General features: G+C 40.9%; 1 protein-coding gene across 21 annotated transcripts in view; it reads right to left on the reverse strand.

The window, feature by feature from the left end:
• The window catches only part of ARVCF (ARVCF delta catenin family member), a 267046-nt gene that overhangs the window by 78784 nt on the left and 170846 nt on the right, over positions 1–17416 (reverse strand). For all 21 annotated transcript variants that reach the window (XM_040576712.1, XM_040576691.1, XM_040576695.1 and 18 more), the window contains one exon: positions 9538–9696. In XM_040576712.1, coding sequence (XP_040432646.1) covers positions 9538–9696 — 159 coding nt within the window. The remainder of the gene's footprint in view (positions 1–9537; positions 9697–17416) is intronic.

The following is a 17416-nucleotide window of genomic DNA, read 5'->3' on the forward strand; positions in this document are numbered from 1 at the left end:
AACCTGCTGAATAGAAGCGCTGGTGTACTCCTATTACAAATTCACATATTATGTTTAGTATGCTGTATTAATAGTGTGAAGGTATCTCTATATAGAGCTGAAAAGACGGTCATAGATCCAGATTTAAGTACATTCTGGGACTCTTAATACCAAATCAAAAACTCTGCAGCCAGCTGACAGCACGAAGAAGCAGTACAAACACATCAGACCAGATTAAATTTGCCCAAAATATTTTCAAGAGATATCTTTCCTACAAAAGACTTTATGACGTGGAAGAGCCACAGCCTATCCCCACTATTGGCATAAATACTATATCACATTCTCTAATCTGACACAAAGAGTTACGTGCTCCTGCCTGATCCAGAAGTTTGTCCCATGGGGTAGCTGTTGAAGCTCAAACTTAGCAATAATATTTAGGAAACCATGACCTAGAACAGGCTACTAGCTTTTAGACAACACAACCACATTCCCTCTGAAGATCTGCTCACATCCAACCATTATCATACAAACCCAAAAAGTAGTTGGTTTCACTCCATTTGGTGCTGTGAGTCTTGAAACTAACAAATCTGAACAACGAACATGAGCTTCACATAGCTCTTGCAACTGCAGTTACCCTGAACATACTGGCCTAGACAAGCTTGTTTAAAGTATTAACGAAAAACCTGACCACAAATACATCTTTATCTCTTTTCCCTGTAAAGCATGTTTCAACAGACAGAATCAGACTAGTTCACATAACTGACAAAAGCTGCAAATGAAGTGTCCGGAGGGCACTGTGTTCAGGATTTCTTGCTAAAGGGTAAGAAACAAAGACTCCTCAACAGCTTCCAAGAGCATTCTGCCTTCATGGGAAAAGTCTGGTAAACTGCGTAAGATGGCTCTGGACAAAAGCCACTGCTATTTACAAGCTACCAACGAAATTTCTGTTTTGTTTGATACGTGGAGTCCACCAACTTCTGTACTGTCTTCCACAGTGACCAGCAAAAGCTGCTTTGGGGAGAACAAGAAATCCATCAGGAGCCAAGCTACCCTTGGTTACCCTCTTACAAAGTTACCTTTATGTATAAGAAAGGTTACCCCAAGAAAATGCTGACTTACTGTCTTATGTAAAGCACATCCACAAAGATGAGAGGGAGAGTGAACACACAAGAGAGGATTATGCACAGGAGTGGAACACACAAAATTACTGACAGTTATTTTGGGTTTCTAAAGCGAGTATTATACAGAAATATAGGCATACATATATGACGCTTTTCTTCACAGAAGCTGCAGAGTGAAATGCGTACATCAGGAGAAACAAGAACTACCGCAGGTATTCCTGATGGCTCCCTGGGCCTGAAGCCCATGTAGATACCTGGACCTGTAGCCTCTGATTTAAGCATACAGACTGGCACCGGATTAGCCAAACTGCCGCTAAACAAAATAATCAGGGTACATCTCTTGAAGCAGCTCCAGACATGTCCTCTAGCCAGATGTTTTCACACAGAAACCCCAAACAATTTCACCCAAACAGTGTTTCTTTTCAAGACATCTGTGAGTAAATGATACTTCAGCCTAATGAATCAATGAAATCCTGCAAGAGTGCAAGCAGCACAAATGGCTCTCCACCAGCAGCATAATAAAGCAGCATCACGATGTCAAATAAAGCATAGCCAGGTACCAATGTAACCTTATTGCCTAATTTGGGCCACAGCTGAAAGTTTTCCTCTTAATCCCAAAGGGATTTCCTTACCAAGTAAACTTCAGGAAAGATGCTAGTTCCCATCCCTCCAAATATTCCTTTTGAATTGAAGGCACACATTATAACAACTAAAATAAAGGAATTGAAAGCTAGAAACAAAAAAATTGTTTTGTGACATAGAATCCAACAGTATTATTTGCTTATTACCTGTGCACAATATTCCAACTTTCCATTCAGCATCAGCATGACGACTGTCATGGCATTATAAAACTAGAGAGCATTTAGGGATGAAAAAGATTTGGGGCAGCTTACAGTGGCTCTTTGTAATGTGGACATAAACAAGTGAAATACAGCTCAGTGTTCTCCTACTGAGTTTAAAACAAAAGTTTCATTCAAAGTAGTGTGCTCAAAAGTGATCTTCTAACAGTAGAAAAAGCAACATTTCTCAGGCCTGAAATACGGGAGTTTTGCAAAGCCCTGACAAAACTGGACACAAAGTGCTGGGACTTAGCATTCTTGAATGGGGGAGCCAGTAACCCGAATAACAGGAAGTCACGTAGCATTTCTACAGTTTGATGAATCAGAAATTGATACTTCTGCACAGTAAAGAACAAAAAAGCAGCTCTCCCGATGCCAAGAAGAGGGCTCGCGTATCCTCACAAAGCTCTTTCTTTCAGCGCTATTCATCAGAAGCCAGATATCCTAAATCTAATTCTGAGTTCCTATTTTCAAGACACGTGGTGCAGTGCATGTATAGTTTGTCAGAGAACTTTTCACAAAATTTTCTAGATCAGACAACGCAAGATACCTAATTTACTATGTATGGTTGCAGCAACTGCACAAAAGAAGGAACAAGCTTTGACCTGCAAGATCCTCGGACACAGGCTTGGCAGAGGAGCTACCACTGCTGCGTGTCTTCAGCCACCATTTCTCCTGCCAGTGTGGACGCTTGGTAATTTTTACCTGTTTCATTTTTTGGACAATCACTGTTGCTGTCAAACAGGATGGGGTAAAACAACACAGAAACGCCATAGGGAGGACAATTGAGTACAGGAATTTAGTACACTTACACAAAAGAAGACAAAGGAGAAAATCGGAACTTTCTGAAAAACAGTTCCTACGCAATTTGTGACTTCAGTTTGTGACTTAACTGTTACATTTAATGGCACTTGAGAGTTCTTCACCATGCTCTGGTGCTCTACAGAGTACAGAGATTTCTATCACCAATACAGAATACAGGAGATTCAGTTGCAATTTCTTCCCAATTTGCTTCATTTTCCTTTCTTTGAGCATAGACTAGTTTTCCATGTCTGTGCTAGTCAAAGAGACACAGCATCAGCCGACACCCAGGAGAACATGCTTACACCATTAGCACAGCTTCACTTCTACCACTTGCTGAATGCTGCCCCTAAGCAGAAAGAATCAGCAAAACCAAAAACCCCTTGTCAGACACATAAAAAGGAACATTTCACTCAAGCATTAAAGTGCACGTTTCTCCTAGCATCAAAGCATTCAATAATGCTACAGGTGTTACGGTGCGGGAATCAAACCGAGTCTTCCTACTTTGAGAGAGGGAGTGTTTGTACTACACCTCATTTGTCAGGGGCAGGCATCAAAACAGAAGATTTATCATCTGATAAACAGACATTGTTGCCTACAGGACAATAGAGGGAAGCTTTTTGGAAGCAATTAGCCAGCACACAGAGGAAGGTCCATTTATTAGGCTTCCAAGAAAAAAAAAAAAAAAACAAAACAATAAACCTTTATTTCAGTAAACTCAGCTCAAGTGAATGTTTCATTTATATTTCTTAAAAGGACAGAGGCACTCTTGAATAGCTGACAGCACAGTAATCTTCCCTCCCAAGATTTTTGTGGTTTCCTAATACTGATGCATTAGCCAGAGAAAACGAAGCTGTTCCAAATGGGAGTCCCAGCAGTGTCTTATCTGAGAGACACCTGATCCCGCAGATGCGCCCAATCTCCAGAAAGATTTATTAGCATGAACTCTGCACCGCAGATACGTTGTAATGAACAATTTAGACATACAAGTTACTTGGAGATACTGCAATTTGACTTCCTCTGTTTATCTAAAGAAAATCCATTTAAAGAGGTTTTTAGCCTGATTACAAACCAAAGGGTGCTCAACTGTTTCACTGTCACAATCCCACAGATTACCAGACAAGAGCTTCAGACTGCTTCTCTAGGAAGAGGTTATTTGAATATGCTTGAAATATATTTGTAGTTGTATATTTCCTGTAAATTATATTAAGGTTTCAGCCCCCCCCCAAAAAAAGTTCCAACGTACCAATTTATTCAGGCCCTCTGGAGCCAAAATCCTAAAGCAATCAGTCTTCTAAAGGAACAGCATGTGGGTACTTTGAACACACTCACCTGCCCCCCAGACAGAAATATAACCACACTGCAGGTTTACTGACCTCGTCATTGTTCCCCTCCAACCCCACGCTGCAATTATTCTGTTAGGTAAATACCCTACAAGCTCTGTGATAACATTAGTCATTAGTTCCAACCTCTGGAAAGCCATTTGCCAAAAAAACACAAAGGAAATATTCACACATTTGAAACAGCTTTCGTATTTTTTTGTCCTTTATCCTTCTATTTTTCTTCAAGTGATGGGAAAATAGTGACTTGACTTACTGGATGCACGTCCAGCTGGTACAAGTAGGTTCATCAAAGTGCACAGTGCTCAGACAGTGGAGAAAGACAGTACTGAGATTTCAATGGAAGTGTGCTGTCATGGGCAGATGCTGTCAACTTAACAATGACTCCTAATTCCTGCCTTCCATCTCATTACTGAGAGCTTTTGTTTTTCAGTTATGTTTTGTCCCCCACATTTTCCTTTCCTTTTTCTTTCTTTTTTTTTTCATGAACTAAGTACTTTATAAAAGCTGACAGGACTAAAAATTTTGTTGAGACTATGTCATAAAACAAAAACAGATGAGAAAGAATGTGCAAGGATAAAAGCATTCTGACATTTCTGAGAGCTTATTTTTGAACTATGGACTGTAAAAATTAATCAGCTCAAGCAGGCTGAAGCTATTACCTTTCTATTAAATGTTATGTAAGAACTCACCCCATAGGTTTTCAAAACAACAGCTCAAATTTCCCCCCTTCAATTTTAAGCTTAATGTTTCACATTTTCAAAGGGCCCTCGACTTCAGCTGAAATCCATTCCTGCTCCATTATCTAATTCCCCCTGAATTTTCTGCAATGTTTCAAAGAACTGCATCCCGGGTTAACTGGCACCAACGCAACTGAGGAGTTGAAGCCCCAAGCACTTTCCAGTCACTGGTGCTACGAAGGGAGAGCAGCAGGAATCACTGTAGGGAAAGACCTGGACTTTGTGAGTATTTGAGAGCGCAAAGCAAATGGATGGACTGGAAATAAAAGAGCTTTGTATACAGATTGATTTCACAGTTTGTCATCATAAAATATCACTTTCAATGAAGAAAAGTGACCTAGATCTCTCAAATCTTTCAGCATTTCAACGAAGACAAAAATAAAAGGTGCCTAAAGAAAGAAAAAAGCAAGCATTAATATAAACACGCAGAAATCTAGTCTGTTTTACTCCATTCTCTTTATTTACAAACAGGTTCCCTTTGACACATGGCAGCATTCGAGCCTTCTGTCGAAAAGTGGTAGTCCTGTCCCCAAGGTGACTTTCACTGCTTTAGCACGATAGGTATTCGGCTTCCAGAGAGATTATAAAGCTGAAATGAAGCATTATCTGATACATTTTTTGTGCAGGGAATGTTATATAGGGACTTAGCCAGCACAGTACTAAGATAATAACAGTTTGGGGAAAATTACTCAGATATCTCATTTTTGAGAAGGCAGATGTTCTCTATTTAAAATATGTCAAATATTAAATTCTATTATGCCTTCCTCCTGCTTCACTGCTACAGGCATCATCAGAGATGTGGGGGAAAAGCACACCAAACTGTACTGCTTCTGCATTAAGGTTGTTTACTTAATGTATTATTGGAGAGAATAACCTCTATACATAAGGGTTTGGAGGGGAGGGGGAGGGAGGAAGGGAAAGGAAAGGGGGAGAGGGAGAGATTTATAACAGAAAACAAGGAACAGCAGCATACAGGAGCATCCGCATTTATAGCTTTTGCTATGCTCTAGTTCCAGTGCAATAATTTCGTAGACATCACTCCAGCAAGCTAGCGAGTTGTACAACACAGCAAAAACAAACAACAGTTTTCTTTTGATGCGTCCAAAAATACACAGAGGGTTGACTAATCCCCACATAAGCTATGTAACAACCAAGTATACCTTTGGAAAACTCCTCTGGTCTCTTGATCTCTTAAAAATATGACCTGTGTTACTTTGACTGAGGAAGCAACTTGTCTTGCTTTTTAAGACAAGTAGGGTTGGAAAACGTGACTGACACTGTCCAGAAGAACCATCTGGTTACAGAGCTAACAGAGAGAGGTTCTAAGGCCTTCTCCAGGGAAGCCCAGAGCAAATGCAACGGTGTAGAGCATAAAAACCTTTATTTGTATGTTGTGCTAACTTGCTTTAACTGATTGCTCAAAAAAAAAAAAAAAGCTTAACATAAAACTAACCTCCTAACATTGAACAAACACAGTGTGACTATCCCAAATTTAACTATTACCCTTAGTAAGTAAGGAATTAGATTGTTACTGTAAATAGATGTTAGGATTCCACAGAAAATGCTGTTCCTTTACAAAGATAAAAAGCAAAGACGACAAAAGCAAGGCCAGATTTATGGTGTTTTTTTCTTCTTTTTTTTTTTTTTTTTTTTAGATCTGGGGGGGAACAGGCAGAGAGACACCAAACAGCAGTTTTAAAAGAACCTACTACCGAGAGCGTCACCAAAGAACTCATTAAAATGAGTCCACTGACAATACAATTCCCACTCTCTCCAGGCAGCAGCATCCTCCCTTTCAGACGTGCCTTGGTCAGCCAACAAACCCACTGCACACAGGGCATGGGGACAGACCCCTGGCATCAGCACCACAACTTCCAGCCCTACTCCTGCCAGTAGGCACATGCTGCAACTTGCATCACTGGTTTCTGAAAGCCTTTATGTATACAGCCATACAAATGAACAATCATTAAATAAACCTTAAAAGGCAGAATTGTAACAGCATTGGATTGTTCTACCAGGCAGATTCTAAACTAGGAGAGATGACATTTTTGCCTTGAAGTAGTATTTCATTGTCGCAATAGAGTGGCAATTTATCTGAGATAGCCAATTTCTAGGTAGTCAAATTCTGTAGGTCCCAACCAGCAGTTAATAGGGTACGTACTGATTAGTGTGCTTGTTTACAGAGAAGCAGCACTGGCCCAGGGCGATTAAAATTGCTCAAGTACTCATGCGCTTGCAGCAGAGCACCAGGACGGTGCTGATCAAGTCATACACTTGAACTATAGCCCCGTCTGTAGCCATTAGTCAAGAGGAGAATCACTGCTCCTGCAGCACGCTGCATGCCCAGGGGACACGTCTGCATCTCACATCCCACAGCAACTCTCCTTCATTGTCCTCATCTGAGCAGCAAGGTCAGAATTTTGCCTCCACACATAAGGTACGAGCAAACTTCATTTTCTCCGTAAGGCACTCACGTGTAATAGTGTGACCTCTAAAAGCACCGTGATGATACCTGTTAAAAGTGATAGGAAGTCAATGCCAATTAACTGCAGGACACTTAACCAATGCTATGGAATTCCAACGATAAAAGTTTTCATTTTCACATTCACTATCAGAAACAAAACAAGTTGAAACCAAAGTGATTAAAAACAACACAAAAAATCTGACCTCGGATTCATCTCTAAGTGCTCTTAAATTTACACCACATTATCACAATAAGGAAAAGTCAAAACCACTCAGACAGCAACAACCTCAAAGACCCAGTGTTTCTTTCAACAGTTAGGGCTAAGCCAGCCCTGTCTGTGTTTAGACATTTCAGAGCCACTTTCTCAACAGCTGGATTTTTCTTTATTTATTTATTATAGAGTTGCTAAATAGACCAATGAAATACTAGGAAACATCTCCAGATAGTACATAAGTAGGAATCAGCGGAATTATTTGAAACTACATAAAACCACTGTCTGACAATTGTGCACCCTCCTCCTGTTCTTAATGCGTTTCAGTGCCTGGAATGAACTAGAGTAACAGAGTAAAACATTGCTCTTTGAAACGGAACAGCAGTTGTAGAGATGTTCTTTTTACAATTTTTCCCCATATGCAGACATAATGCCTTTTTTGGAGCTACCACTTCCCTTTTCTGTGGGAAGATGGTAAAACAACAGCTATGCCTCAAAGGAGAATAACACACCTTGTCTGTTATGACAAACACGCAGATTTATCAGCGGCGTGACTATTTCAGACAAACTATTTCATTCCATGTGGTTCCATTATCTAGGGACTACTACATGGCCTCTACTCTATTTTTATAGTCATAGCTATCATTTTATTCCTTTGCATAGCTGCACTTTGCCCTAAAAATATTCAATACTGTTAGTCCATATAAAAAGGTGTCCATCACTACTGTAAGTTTATCACTTCCTTCCTGTAAACAGTTGTTGCTGCCATTAGAAAAAAAAGCATTTATTTCAAATAAGTCACAAATGAAATACAGTAGATTATTTGAAGAAGTAATCAACACAGGGTTTTGTTGCCTTTTTTTTTTTTTTTTTTTTTTAAAGTTTTACTTTTTAAGACCTTCATTTCGTTCTAAGAAGGAGAAAATAGGCCAGTTCAATCTATCTTTTAACTAACATTTTAAAGCAGATACTCAGTTTATACGAATGTGTGCAGGCCCTCTGATCTCAGGAAACGGACGTTCCTTCACTCTAACCTGCAACTCCAGTGTCCTCTGCAAACCTTAGAGGACTGCAATTCTGGAATGTCTGTAAAAATAAACACTGATATATGCAACAATCTCCATTTAACTCCTTCTGACACAGAAAGCAGCTGGACAGCCTTTATTTAAATCAGTTCTGTTTACAAGTTTTTTAAAAAAGGAATAACCCTTGATCTTTCACAAGACCAAAACCTAACAAAGATGTCAGCTCAACTCAAGACCCAAACGTCAAGTCGTATTACTGTTCCAAAAACCGAACCCAACAGCATGCAAGGCAACCATGAACATGCAGCACCTGCTCATCACAGATTGAAAAATTATCTTACATGCAGCCTAGAAAAGGGAGCAAAAAGACATCAGGAAAAGACGACATGCAGCGTCTAATCCAGTGGAACCTGCGGTACAGGTCGCTTGAGAACATAGCCTACTCATCACGAGTAAAATCCCATTCACTGTATTGGTGCAGAATGTAAATGTTGTGGTTTCATTTAAATAGGATGCTTCTTGTTCTAAAGGACAAGAGCATAATTGCATATTGTTATTACAGATTATAACTAATTTGAAGACATGCTTCCAAGCACATTCTCCTTGGCTGCAAAAGTCTTTTATTCCAAGCCCTTCTATCTCATCTAATTCTCACATCACTGTATGTGTTTACAGGGCAATTCTGTGAATCCTGTCAATAAAACAAAGCGAACCTTAAAAGAGCAATCTGGGAGTGGGTGCTAGTATTTCTGTTTGGTTAACCCGGATAATTTTTGCTGCTCAGTTTGCAGCTCCGTGAACACCTATGTCAGCACAACCGATTGGGAGCAATCTGGACATAGAGACAAAACTGAAAAACAACTTTAACTCAGCTTTGCTGGCAAAGGCAACATACTCAAAAATCACTGAGGATCAAAATAGCATGGTTCTCATCACTTGTGCTAATCCCTGCTATTTTTATTTTGTGATTAGGTGGTGGTGGTTTCCCATTTTCTTCGTCTGTTATTAGCCTCTCACCTTGGTTTCAGTTCTCCTTGTAGTTCCATCTTCAGAAGTGACAATTGACACATGGGAAGTCGGAGTGCCTGGGTCTTCCTCCACAGTAACTGTTTCTTCCACCATTTCCTGAGGTTCTTGCATCATTGTAATTGATGTCTGGTTGCTGGGGCTTTGTTCCTAAAGAAGCAGGCAAAAAAAAAAAATTAAATAATTTTTCACTTCTACCATCATGGTATAAATATTTTATCGATTTCAGCTTTTTCAACTGAGTAACACATTCTACCCAACAACTTGCAAATAGAGATTCAGAGAAAGAATAATTTAGTGCCTCATAAAAGCATGCTGTAACTATGCTGGTATGACTGGGCTCAGCTCAGTAAATGGAAATCATGTGAAGCAGCTATAATGAACTTCATATTTACAGGCAACCTATTACAGACTAACAGACTACTGCCTTATATTTAAGCCTGCCTTAAGCTTCCTCTTCGATGCCCGGTCTAGGAGGAATGGAATTTCTGTCCAGAAAAACATTTATTCTGTTCTGTACTGAATGGGACCACTGGGTTTCAAAGCAGTTTACCTTGCACATCATTAAACGTTTATTTCCATTTAATAAAATCCACTCAGTTGCAGACTACAGAAGGCTATAAAGCATCAATACCTACCATTAAACTGACACCTGTCTCAAACTGTCCAAAGAAATGATAATCTAAAAGGGACAGCTACAGATTAACAGCTGCATTACGTGCAATGCCACCCTTCTGACATCTTCCCTTTGCCAAGGGGGTTAAGATCTAACCAGATGTAAGCTCGTTTAAAACTTGTAACAGATAGACAACAAACAGAAACACTAAACAGAAAGAAACTAGATCAAAGGCCAGTTCTCGCAGGAATACTGCCCAAAGAGAACGTTTCTGCTTCTCGCCAGCACAAGTGTCTGAACTTTCCTTTTTCTTATGCAATTGTGTGTCTCAGCACAGAAAGCAGAGAAGCTCCCCTTTGGTATATGAACGTATTTTAGAAGTTTCACAGCAAGTGGCCAATAAAGACCTGGCTTACGTACTGAGAAATAAGACTTTTCTCCGGCATTATGAATCCTCAGCTATGTGAAATGAAATGGCAGACTATTCATTTCATTATAATTCCTGAAGCTATCAGGCTACACAAGCCTCAAAGCCAAAGAAAGCTTTGCTCATCTTGTCAAACAGGCATACAAAGAGGAGCCTTTATTAAAGAACATATATATGCACACACACTTTTTTTTTTAATGGAGAAGAATGACACAGGGCCTTAACTTGCAAAGTTAATACACTTTTTCTAAAGAAAACACCATGGGCAAATTCAGTATATGTTTTCACATCACAGGAAAACAAAATGATTGGGATGAAACTGTTGCCATGTGGGAATCGAATCTAATCACCTCAAGGTTTAAATACTCTGTACTTGTGAGAAGCCTCATCACCATGGAACTACAAAATTTTATTTTGAAAAAGTGCATTTCATTCTGATGAACTTTGGATTGCCCTCTTTGCTGTGCCACGGTTTAGTGTAAGCTCTGAAGGATATTATCGTTCCAAGTGACTTTTTACCCGTGAGCAGGAACAGGGTACTGAGGTCTCATTAAGCTCCACAGGGAAAACATGTCATTTAATTCCTGTGCAATCTATAATTTCCTTTGAAACAAGCCAAGATGCCCTTGTTCGGTTTCCTTTATTTACAGCTGTATTCTGACATTCTGGAATGTGGGCTCTAGTAAGGCAGCTGCTTTCATTTTCAGGTAAGTACTAATATTAACCAAGACCATGACAATAAGCCTTCGGCAATCATCTCAGTCAAAATGCAACAAGGACAGCCTTCAAAGGCAGCACGTGCTAGACCACCAGAGGTGATATAAGCAGGCACTGCTCTCATTTTTATTGAAATCACAAAGTAACACAGAATTTATCAACAGAATAAGGCTTTTGAAATCCTAATGAAAATCACCCCTTTCAGTCTGCAGTACTTCATTGTTACAGCCGATAAGTCAAGATGCACTGAATCTTTTATGGTACAGTTCAGATGTCAGATGGTGTCTTTTGCCTAAAACTTCAGGAGGGAAACTAGCTCCTGAGATACATACATGAATCCCTTCATGGTTTTCCTCAAAGATAATAAATTCCAACTGCAATTCAGTTTTCCCCACTCCGCAGCAGAGCTTCCCTTTAAACAAAAGGATTTACACAATATTGCAACACAGTGAAGGCTCAGAACTTCCACGCATCATCACACAAGCAGTCTGGCCAACATCAAAGACACTAGTTACACAAAAATATTTATTCCATTACATCTCATCCCTGTAAACCTCCTTGTCATCTCTGTGGCATCAAATGCCAAAACTGATTCAGGGCGCAACTTGCTCACTCCTCTCACATGTGGACGTGCATGGACACATCTCATCCACCTTGCTCATTTCTACCTGCACCTCGAGATAACTGCATGAATTGACATTTCTTCCTTCTCTGGATTCTGCAGAGGCAAACTCTGCTCTGCAATAGTAAATCTGCGAAGATGGAAGGTGGAAAGAAGTATTTTGCTCTTTGTGTTTTTGTAAAACTTTTACTTTATGAAAAAAATAGCATCCCTTTGTATTCAGACTGCCTGTAGGCAAAGCAAACCTTTAAAGCTGGACACTTAAACATGAGCAAATTGCATACTAGAGCATATTGACTTCAAATAAACACCAAGCCAGTCTTTATCCTGTGGCTGCTCCTAAAATGAAGATTCAGGTACAGATACGGTACAGATCTGCAGGAGAAAGAATTGTTAGCAAGAGACTGTCCTGAGCATCAGACAAAATAAAAGCTTACAAAGTTCAAGGTGAATATCCCAACACAGACAACTAACCAGACAACATTTTCTTGTATTTTCGTTCTTACTACATGAGCTACTGAGGAATGCAGTGAGCAAAGAGGACAGAATATCATCCAGTTTACTCTTTCCTGAATCAGTTTAAGGAGGTGGTTCTTTGATCTCCCAAACCAGTATTTTCTCCACATTGCTAACTTGTAGTTGTCACAAGCTAGCATTAACTGAGCAAAGATGCAAAGATTTCATTATCTGTTTTTAGTTTCCATCATTATGGATTTTAGGTCATTGCAAATTGCAGAAACTGGGACATATCACCCCTTTCAACCACCTTCCTCTGTGCTCAGCTTCTAAGGCAGTATCTAGGACGCATTTGCTAAATACATCTCAGCATCTCAGATTCCAAACATTTAGCAGTTGAGCCTAATTATTCAAAGTTAAACACACGTTCCAGATAGAGCTGGAATATGACACTCCTAATGAATAATCCTATTGGTAATTCCCTGCCTGCTAAAGGTAGGTAATTCCAGTTTGGAACAGCTTTCCAAGCAAAAAGCAAGATGGCAACTCCTCTTTCCCTACCACAGTGGCCAAGTCCCTTGGGTCTATCCCACCCATCAAACAAAATGGGGTTCCCAGCACAAGAAGGATCTGCCATGCCACAGCAACAACTATACTCCTAGCTGAGCGTCTGGGAAAACTAAATCTGAAGGGAGCTTCTCTCCAGTACTCTTCAACAGGGGGGGACTGTCAGGAATCTTGACAGTTCCTGCACATTGGCTCCCTTCTCCTCCGGGGAGGCTCCCTTTGAAACAGTTAAGCAGAAAAGCAGAATGACAGAGATTATGGAACAGTAAGGGCCAGCAGCTCCCTGAGGGACGTGGGAGCTGAGGTGGGACCCCATGGATGACAGGGCAGGGGCCTTGCCAGCTGGTACCACACACAGCACCCAAGTGAGGTGAGCAAGACAGACCTGGAGATGGCAGCCATGCATGGCCAAGAGGTAGTATCATGGTGACGGTGGAGGCTTGAGGCCTAGCTGGGAAGTAAATCTGCAGGACAGGGTTAGGATTAGGTCCAGTGATAACCAGGCAGGTCCATAGTGACAAGGCAGGCACGAGGTCAGGCCAGGAAGGCAGTCTGTAGGTCAGGGTCTGGATCAGCTGGGTTCATGGCCAGCCACACGACTGAGGGCCCAGAGCCCAGGCCTCTGGGCTGGGAATGTGGGTGGAAGCCCCACATGAGGTTGGTCAGAGCCACTAAGGCCTATCAGTATCCTCAGGGCCCTGAAGGATCCCACTGCCCCTGTAAAATGGCTACAGGAGATCTCTCGCAATGAAACACGTCAAGTTGCTACCTCCCAAAAATTAATATGTATTAGCTGTGAGGTCCCCTTGAAATAATGATCTTTGGCTCCTTCCAGGAAGATCACAAGACAACACCAGGTTATAAGAACAGATTCAGATAAGAACAGATTCAGCTAGTGCATAGGATATCAGTAGTCACGGCTTTTCTCCCTGCGTTTTTTGAGTATCAAATGAATCCTATGCTGTTGATCTGTGCTACCATCTCTAGCATGCTTTAAAAACGCCAAGTTATTTAAAAAGCAAAACAACAGCAACAATCAATTTATCCCCAGCCTGTAAAAGTTAAGTGCAGATGAAATAGCTAAAGACCTTGTAAAATAAGCAAGAATCAAAATAATAGTAATTCCTGTTTTGTTAAAAAACAGAGTGATTTGCCATTTAGGGTACATACCTCCTAGGGCTTATTTTGCATTAGAACGCTACAGCTTCTATAATAATCATCACCATCTCAATTCCTAGAGTTATATTTCCATCAAAGCAGCTATTTTATATCTTTCTTAATAAAAGAATAACCTCCCCTAGGAGGATCAGACATCCTACTTTAAAACAGTAAACAAAGTTCTTTATTCTCTGCCTATGAAACAATTTAAAACAGTCTGGCAATAATATAAAATTGCAGTAGATTATTACTTCCACTAAAACAGTCCCTCTTCAAAAACACGGAAAACATGTACATCGAATCATCATTCTCCCAGACACATCCTTTGTTCAGCAGACTGCAATGCAGGCTATTCAGGCTACTGCTTACTCCAGGCTACTGCTAGACACCAAATTTGAAGGGTTTTGCAAAGCACAAAGGCTGGATTCTACATCAGTGGACATACTTGTCCTCACTTGATCCCAGCATAGACAAAGCTCAAATGTATCAACTCCTGTGAAGAACATTAGAAGGCTGGGTATAATTAATGGCATTAAATAAGAGCACTAATTACAGCAAATAGGGATTCTCTCTCCTCCCCTTCTCATACTTGGTTTAAATTATTTATTAAAGCTTCAATTTCTGCAAAGCATGAGATAATTTACAAGTACAAAACAAACAAACATCAATTTTGTCAGAATCAAGTCTCGGATTGATGTTCTGCCCCACTGGTCTCCTTCCAACTTAGGTCTGCGCTTCTAGCGCAGACACGTCCTCAGGCTGTTACTTGCTGAAGGCATGTGGAAGAGAAAGGAGGAAGAAAAAAAATAATGCAAATTTCTAGAAACACATCAGTCCAACAAGCCTTGAGATCACTACGTTCCTTGTTTGAGTAAATATATTAGATTGGTATCCCAGTAGGACATCACAGAGCAAGAAAGTCACTGGTGGAGCTTGCTTGGTACTTTTGTGGCAGACCTTTCTCCAGTACAAGATCCAGCTATGAAGCAGCTGTCTGATCATCATCATATTCCCCTGACCCATTGAGCTCCCTTTTCTCTTATCCAAGCCCCAAAATCCCTGCTGCACCCTCTGCCCTGGATTTGTCCAGAGAGCTTTTTGTGCTTCTCAGTAGCACAAGAGCTGAAATCCAAGCTCACTAGCACATGCACGTCACTGAGCCTCTGTCATCTGAGAGGCAGCCACAGAGGAGACTGTTCCTGAAGCATGATCAAAAAGGGATGAGCAGACAGAGAAACAGGTAAGCCCTCACATGCTAGCACTACTACGACAGGGCACCTCATAATCAACGGCTGCCACACACTGTTTTCCTCCAGTTCCAAAAGACACTGCAAGGTCCAGGCCATCAGCCCCAAGCACAGCTGCTCAGTCACAGCTATCCAGACTCTTCACAATCAGGGGAAATACTGCTGTACAGCTGGGATCAAATGATAACACATCACTCAGGCAAAATGGCTCCAGAACAACAGAAGTACATGGATTAGGCCATACTTAAACCAAAGCAGTATATGGCATCAGAAAGAGTTTGCAAGATGGACAAGGATTTCAAGATGGGAATACGTAAACATCTACGTTGCTACAGATAAACTGATCTCCTCTCAGTAAGCTTACTTCTCCAGTTACATGTCATGGGAAACAAAATGTAGTATTTTTATACATATCAGCTCACTTCAGTGTCAACCCAAACACATTAACCTATGACAAGCTTCCAGTGCTCTATTGGAGCTCTCGCACAAGCCCTACCCTGAGGCTGGGCAGTTCTGAACATAAGGAAAATGTTAGCCCTAAATGAAAGCAGGCTGTCCTGGCATGGGGTACCAGAATGAACTCAGCTGCACACCACAATGCCCTGGCTGTTTCCTGAACACTTACACACTTCCTTTGTCCTTTAGAAACACACACGACAAGCAACTAACAAATAATGCCAAGAGCTTTTAAAGCACCAAGGTTAAAAAGGAACTTTTCAGCAACTGGAAAAAAAAAAAAAAACACCACCCTTTACTACAGAAGTTTTGAAAAGCCACAAACCAGCTTTTTTTTTGCAAGCAGGCATGGTAATTCACTATCTGAAGGCATCACACCTTTCAGGGAAAGCGAGAGGCGGAGGTGAAGGAGAAGGAATCAAAACGCAGACAAGGCCTGTAGTAGTAATAGTTATCCCTCAAATACTGTCAGAGACACTGGGGTTCTGTTCAGCCACGCGGTAACTGCCCATCAATAGGGAAATCCACAGTGCCTGCCCAACGGTCAACAAAGAGGGCTTTTATGCTATTTTAAACAATCTGAAGTGTCTCAGTTAATGGAAGACCGGGCAATTGGCCCTCAACTATTTCTAATTGACTGGAATGATGGATGAAGCTAAAGGGAAAGCTGACCCACTGAACTTTTCCATACAAAGCTAGAAAACTGAGGGAGATTGTAAACAGTTTATAAGAACGAAAAGTGGGAGAGGCCTTGCTCCTCTCAACCTGCTGAGAAGTTGTTTTAGACTATGGAAAACAAAGACCTTCAAACTCAGGGCAACAAACAACAAAAAACACTGGGGTAGGCCTAAACAAATAGGGTATTTTTCCCATGCTCTCCTCCCCTTTCTCCAGTAGCTACTTAGCTCTGCCATGCAAGCTGGTCCTTTGAATCAGAAAGGGCAATTTGTCACTTTGACAAGTGAGACGTCTCTCAGGGCTCTGTATTGCTTTGCCCTGCTTTTCAGATTGACTCCGTGTTAACCAAAGATGTCTTGATATCGACATCCCAGTCAGCCTCAGCAGAAGCGATATGATATATACTTAAATATTACACATTAAGCAGACCCACTACAAAATAAAGGTAATGCTCAGCAAATCAAGCATACCCACTGGTTTTCAGAACCAAGCAATCGCTAGTAGCTTTTGCACTGCCAAAGGATGATACAACTGCACTTCAACATAGCAATCTGCTGACCCGAAGAGTTCCTGAGAGGGAAGAGTGAGGACACGCATCTTCCAGGTAGCAAAAGAGGTATATAATAGCTTCAAACTCACATCACCCATCTTCAGGCAGCTTAGCAAGGTACCTAAATGCACAACAACTTAATTCTTCCTCTCCCGTCTCCGTTCAATAAAGAATTGGAACTTCAGAGAACAATTCAGATCTTGCACAGACTAAATCGCATCCTGGGATACATCCAGCTCTTGCTACCAATTCTGTAGGGAATTACATCCAGCCTGTGGCATTTCAAGAAAGCATTAAAACTGTGGGATCCAGGCCTCGGAGCCCAGGTAGTAAAACCCAGAATTGGATGAGAGTATCACAACCCATCAGTCAATCC

The sequence above is a fragment of the Cygnus olor genome, chromosome 17 (assembly GCF_009769625.2).
Source record: "Cygnus olor isolate bCygOlo1 chromosome 17, bCygOlo1.pri.v2, whole genome shotgun sequence".
Lineage (NCBI taxonomy): Eukaryota > Metazoa > Chordata > Aves > Anseriformes > Anatidae > Cygnus > Cygnus olor.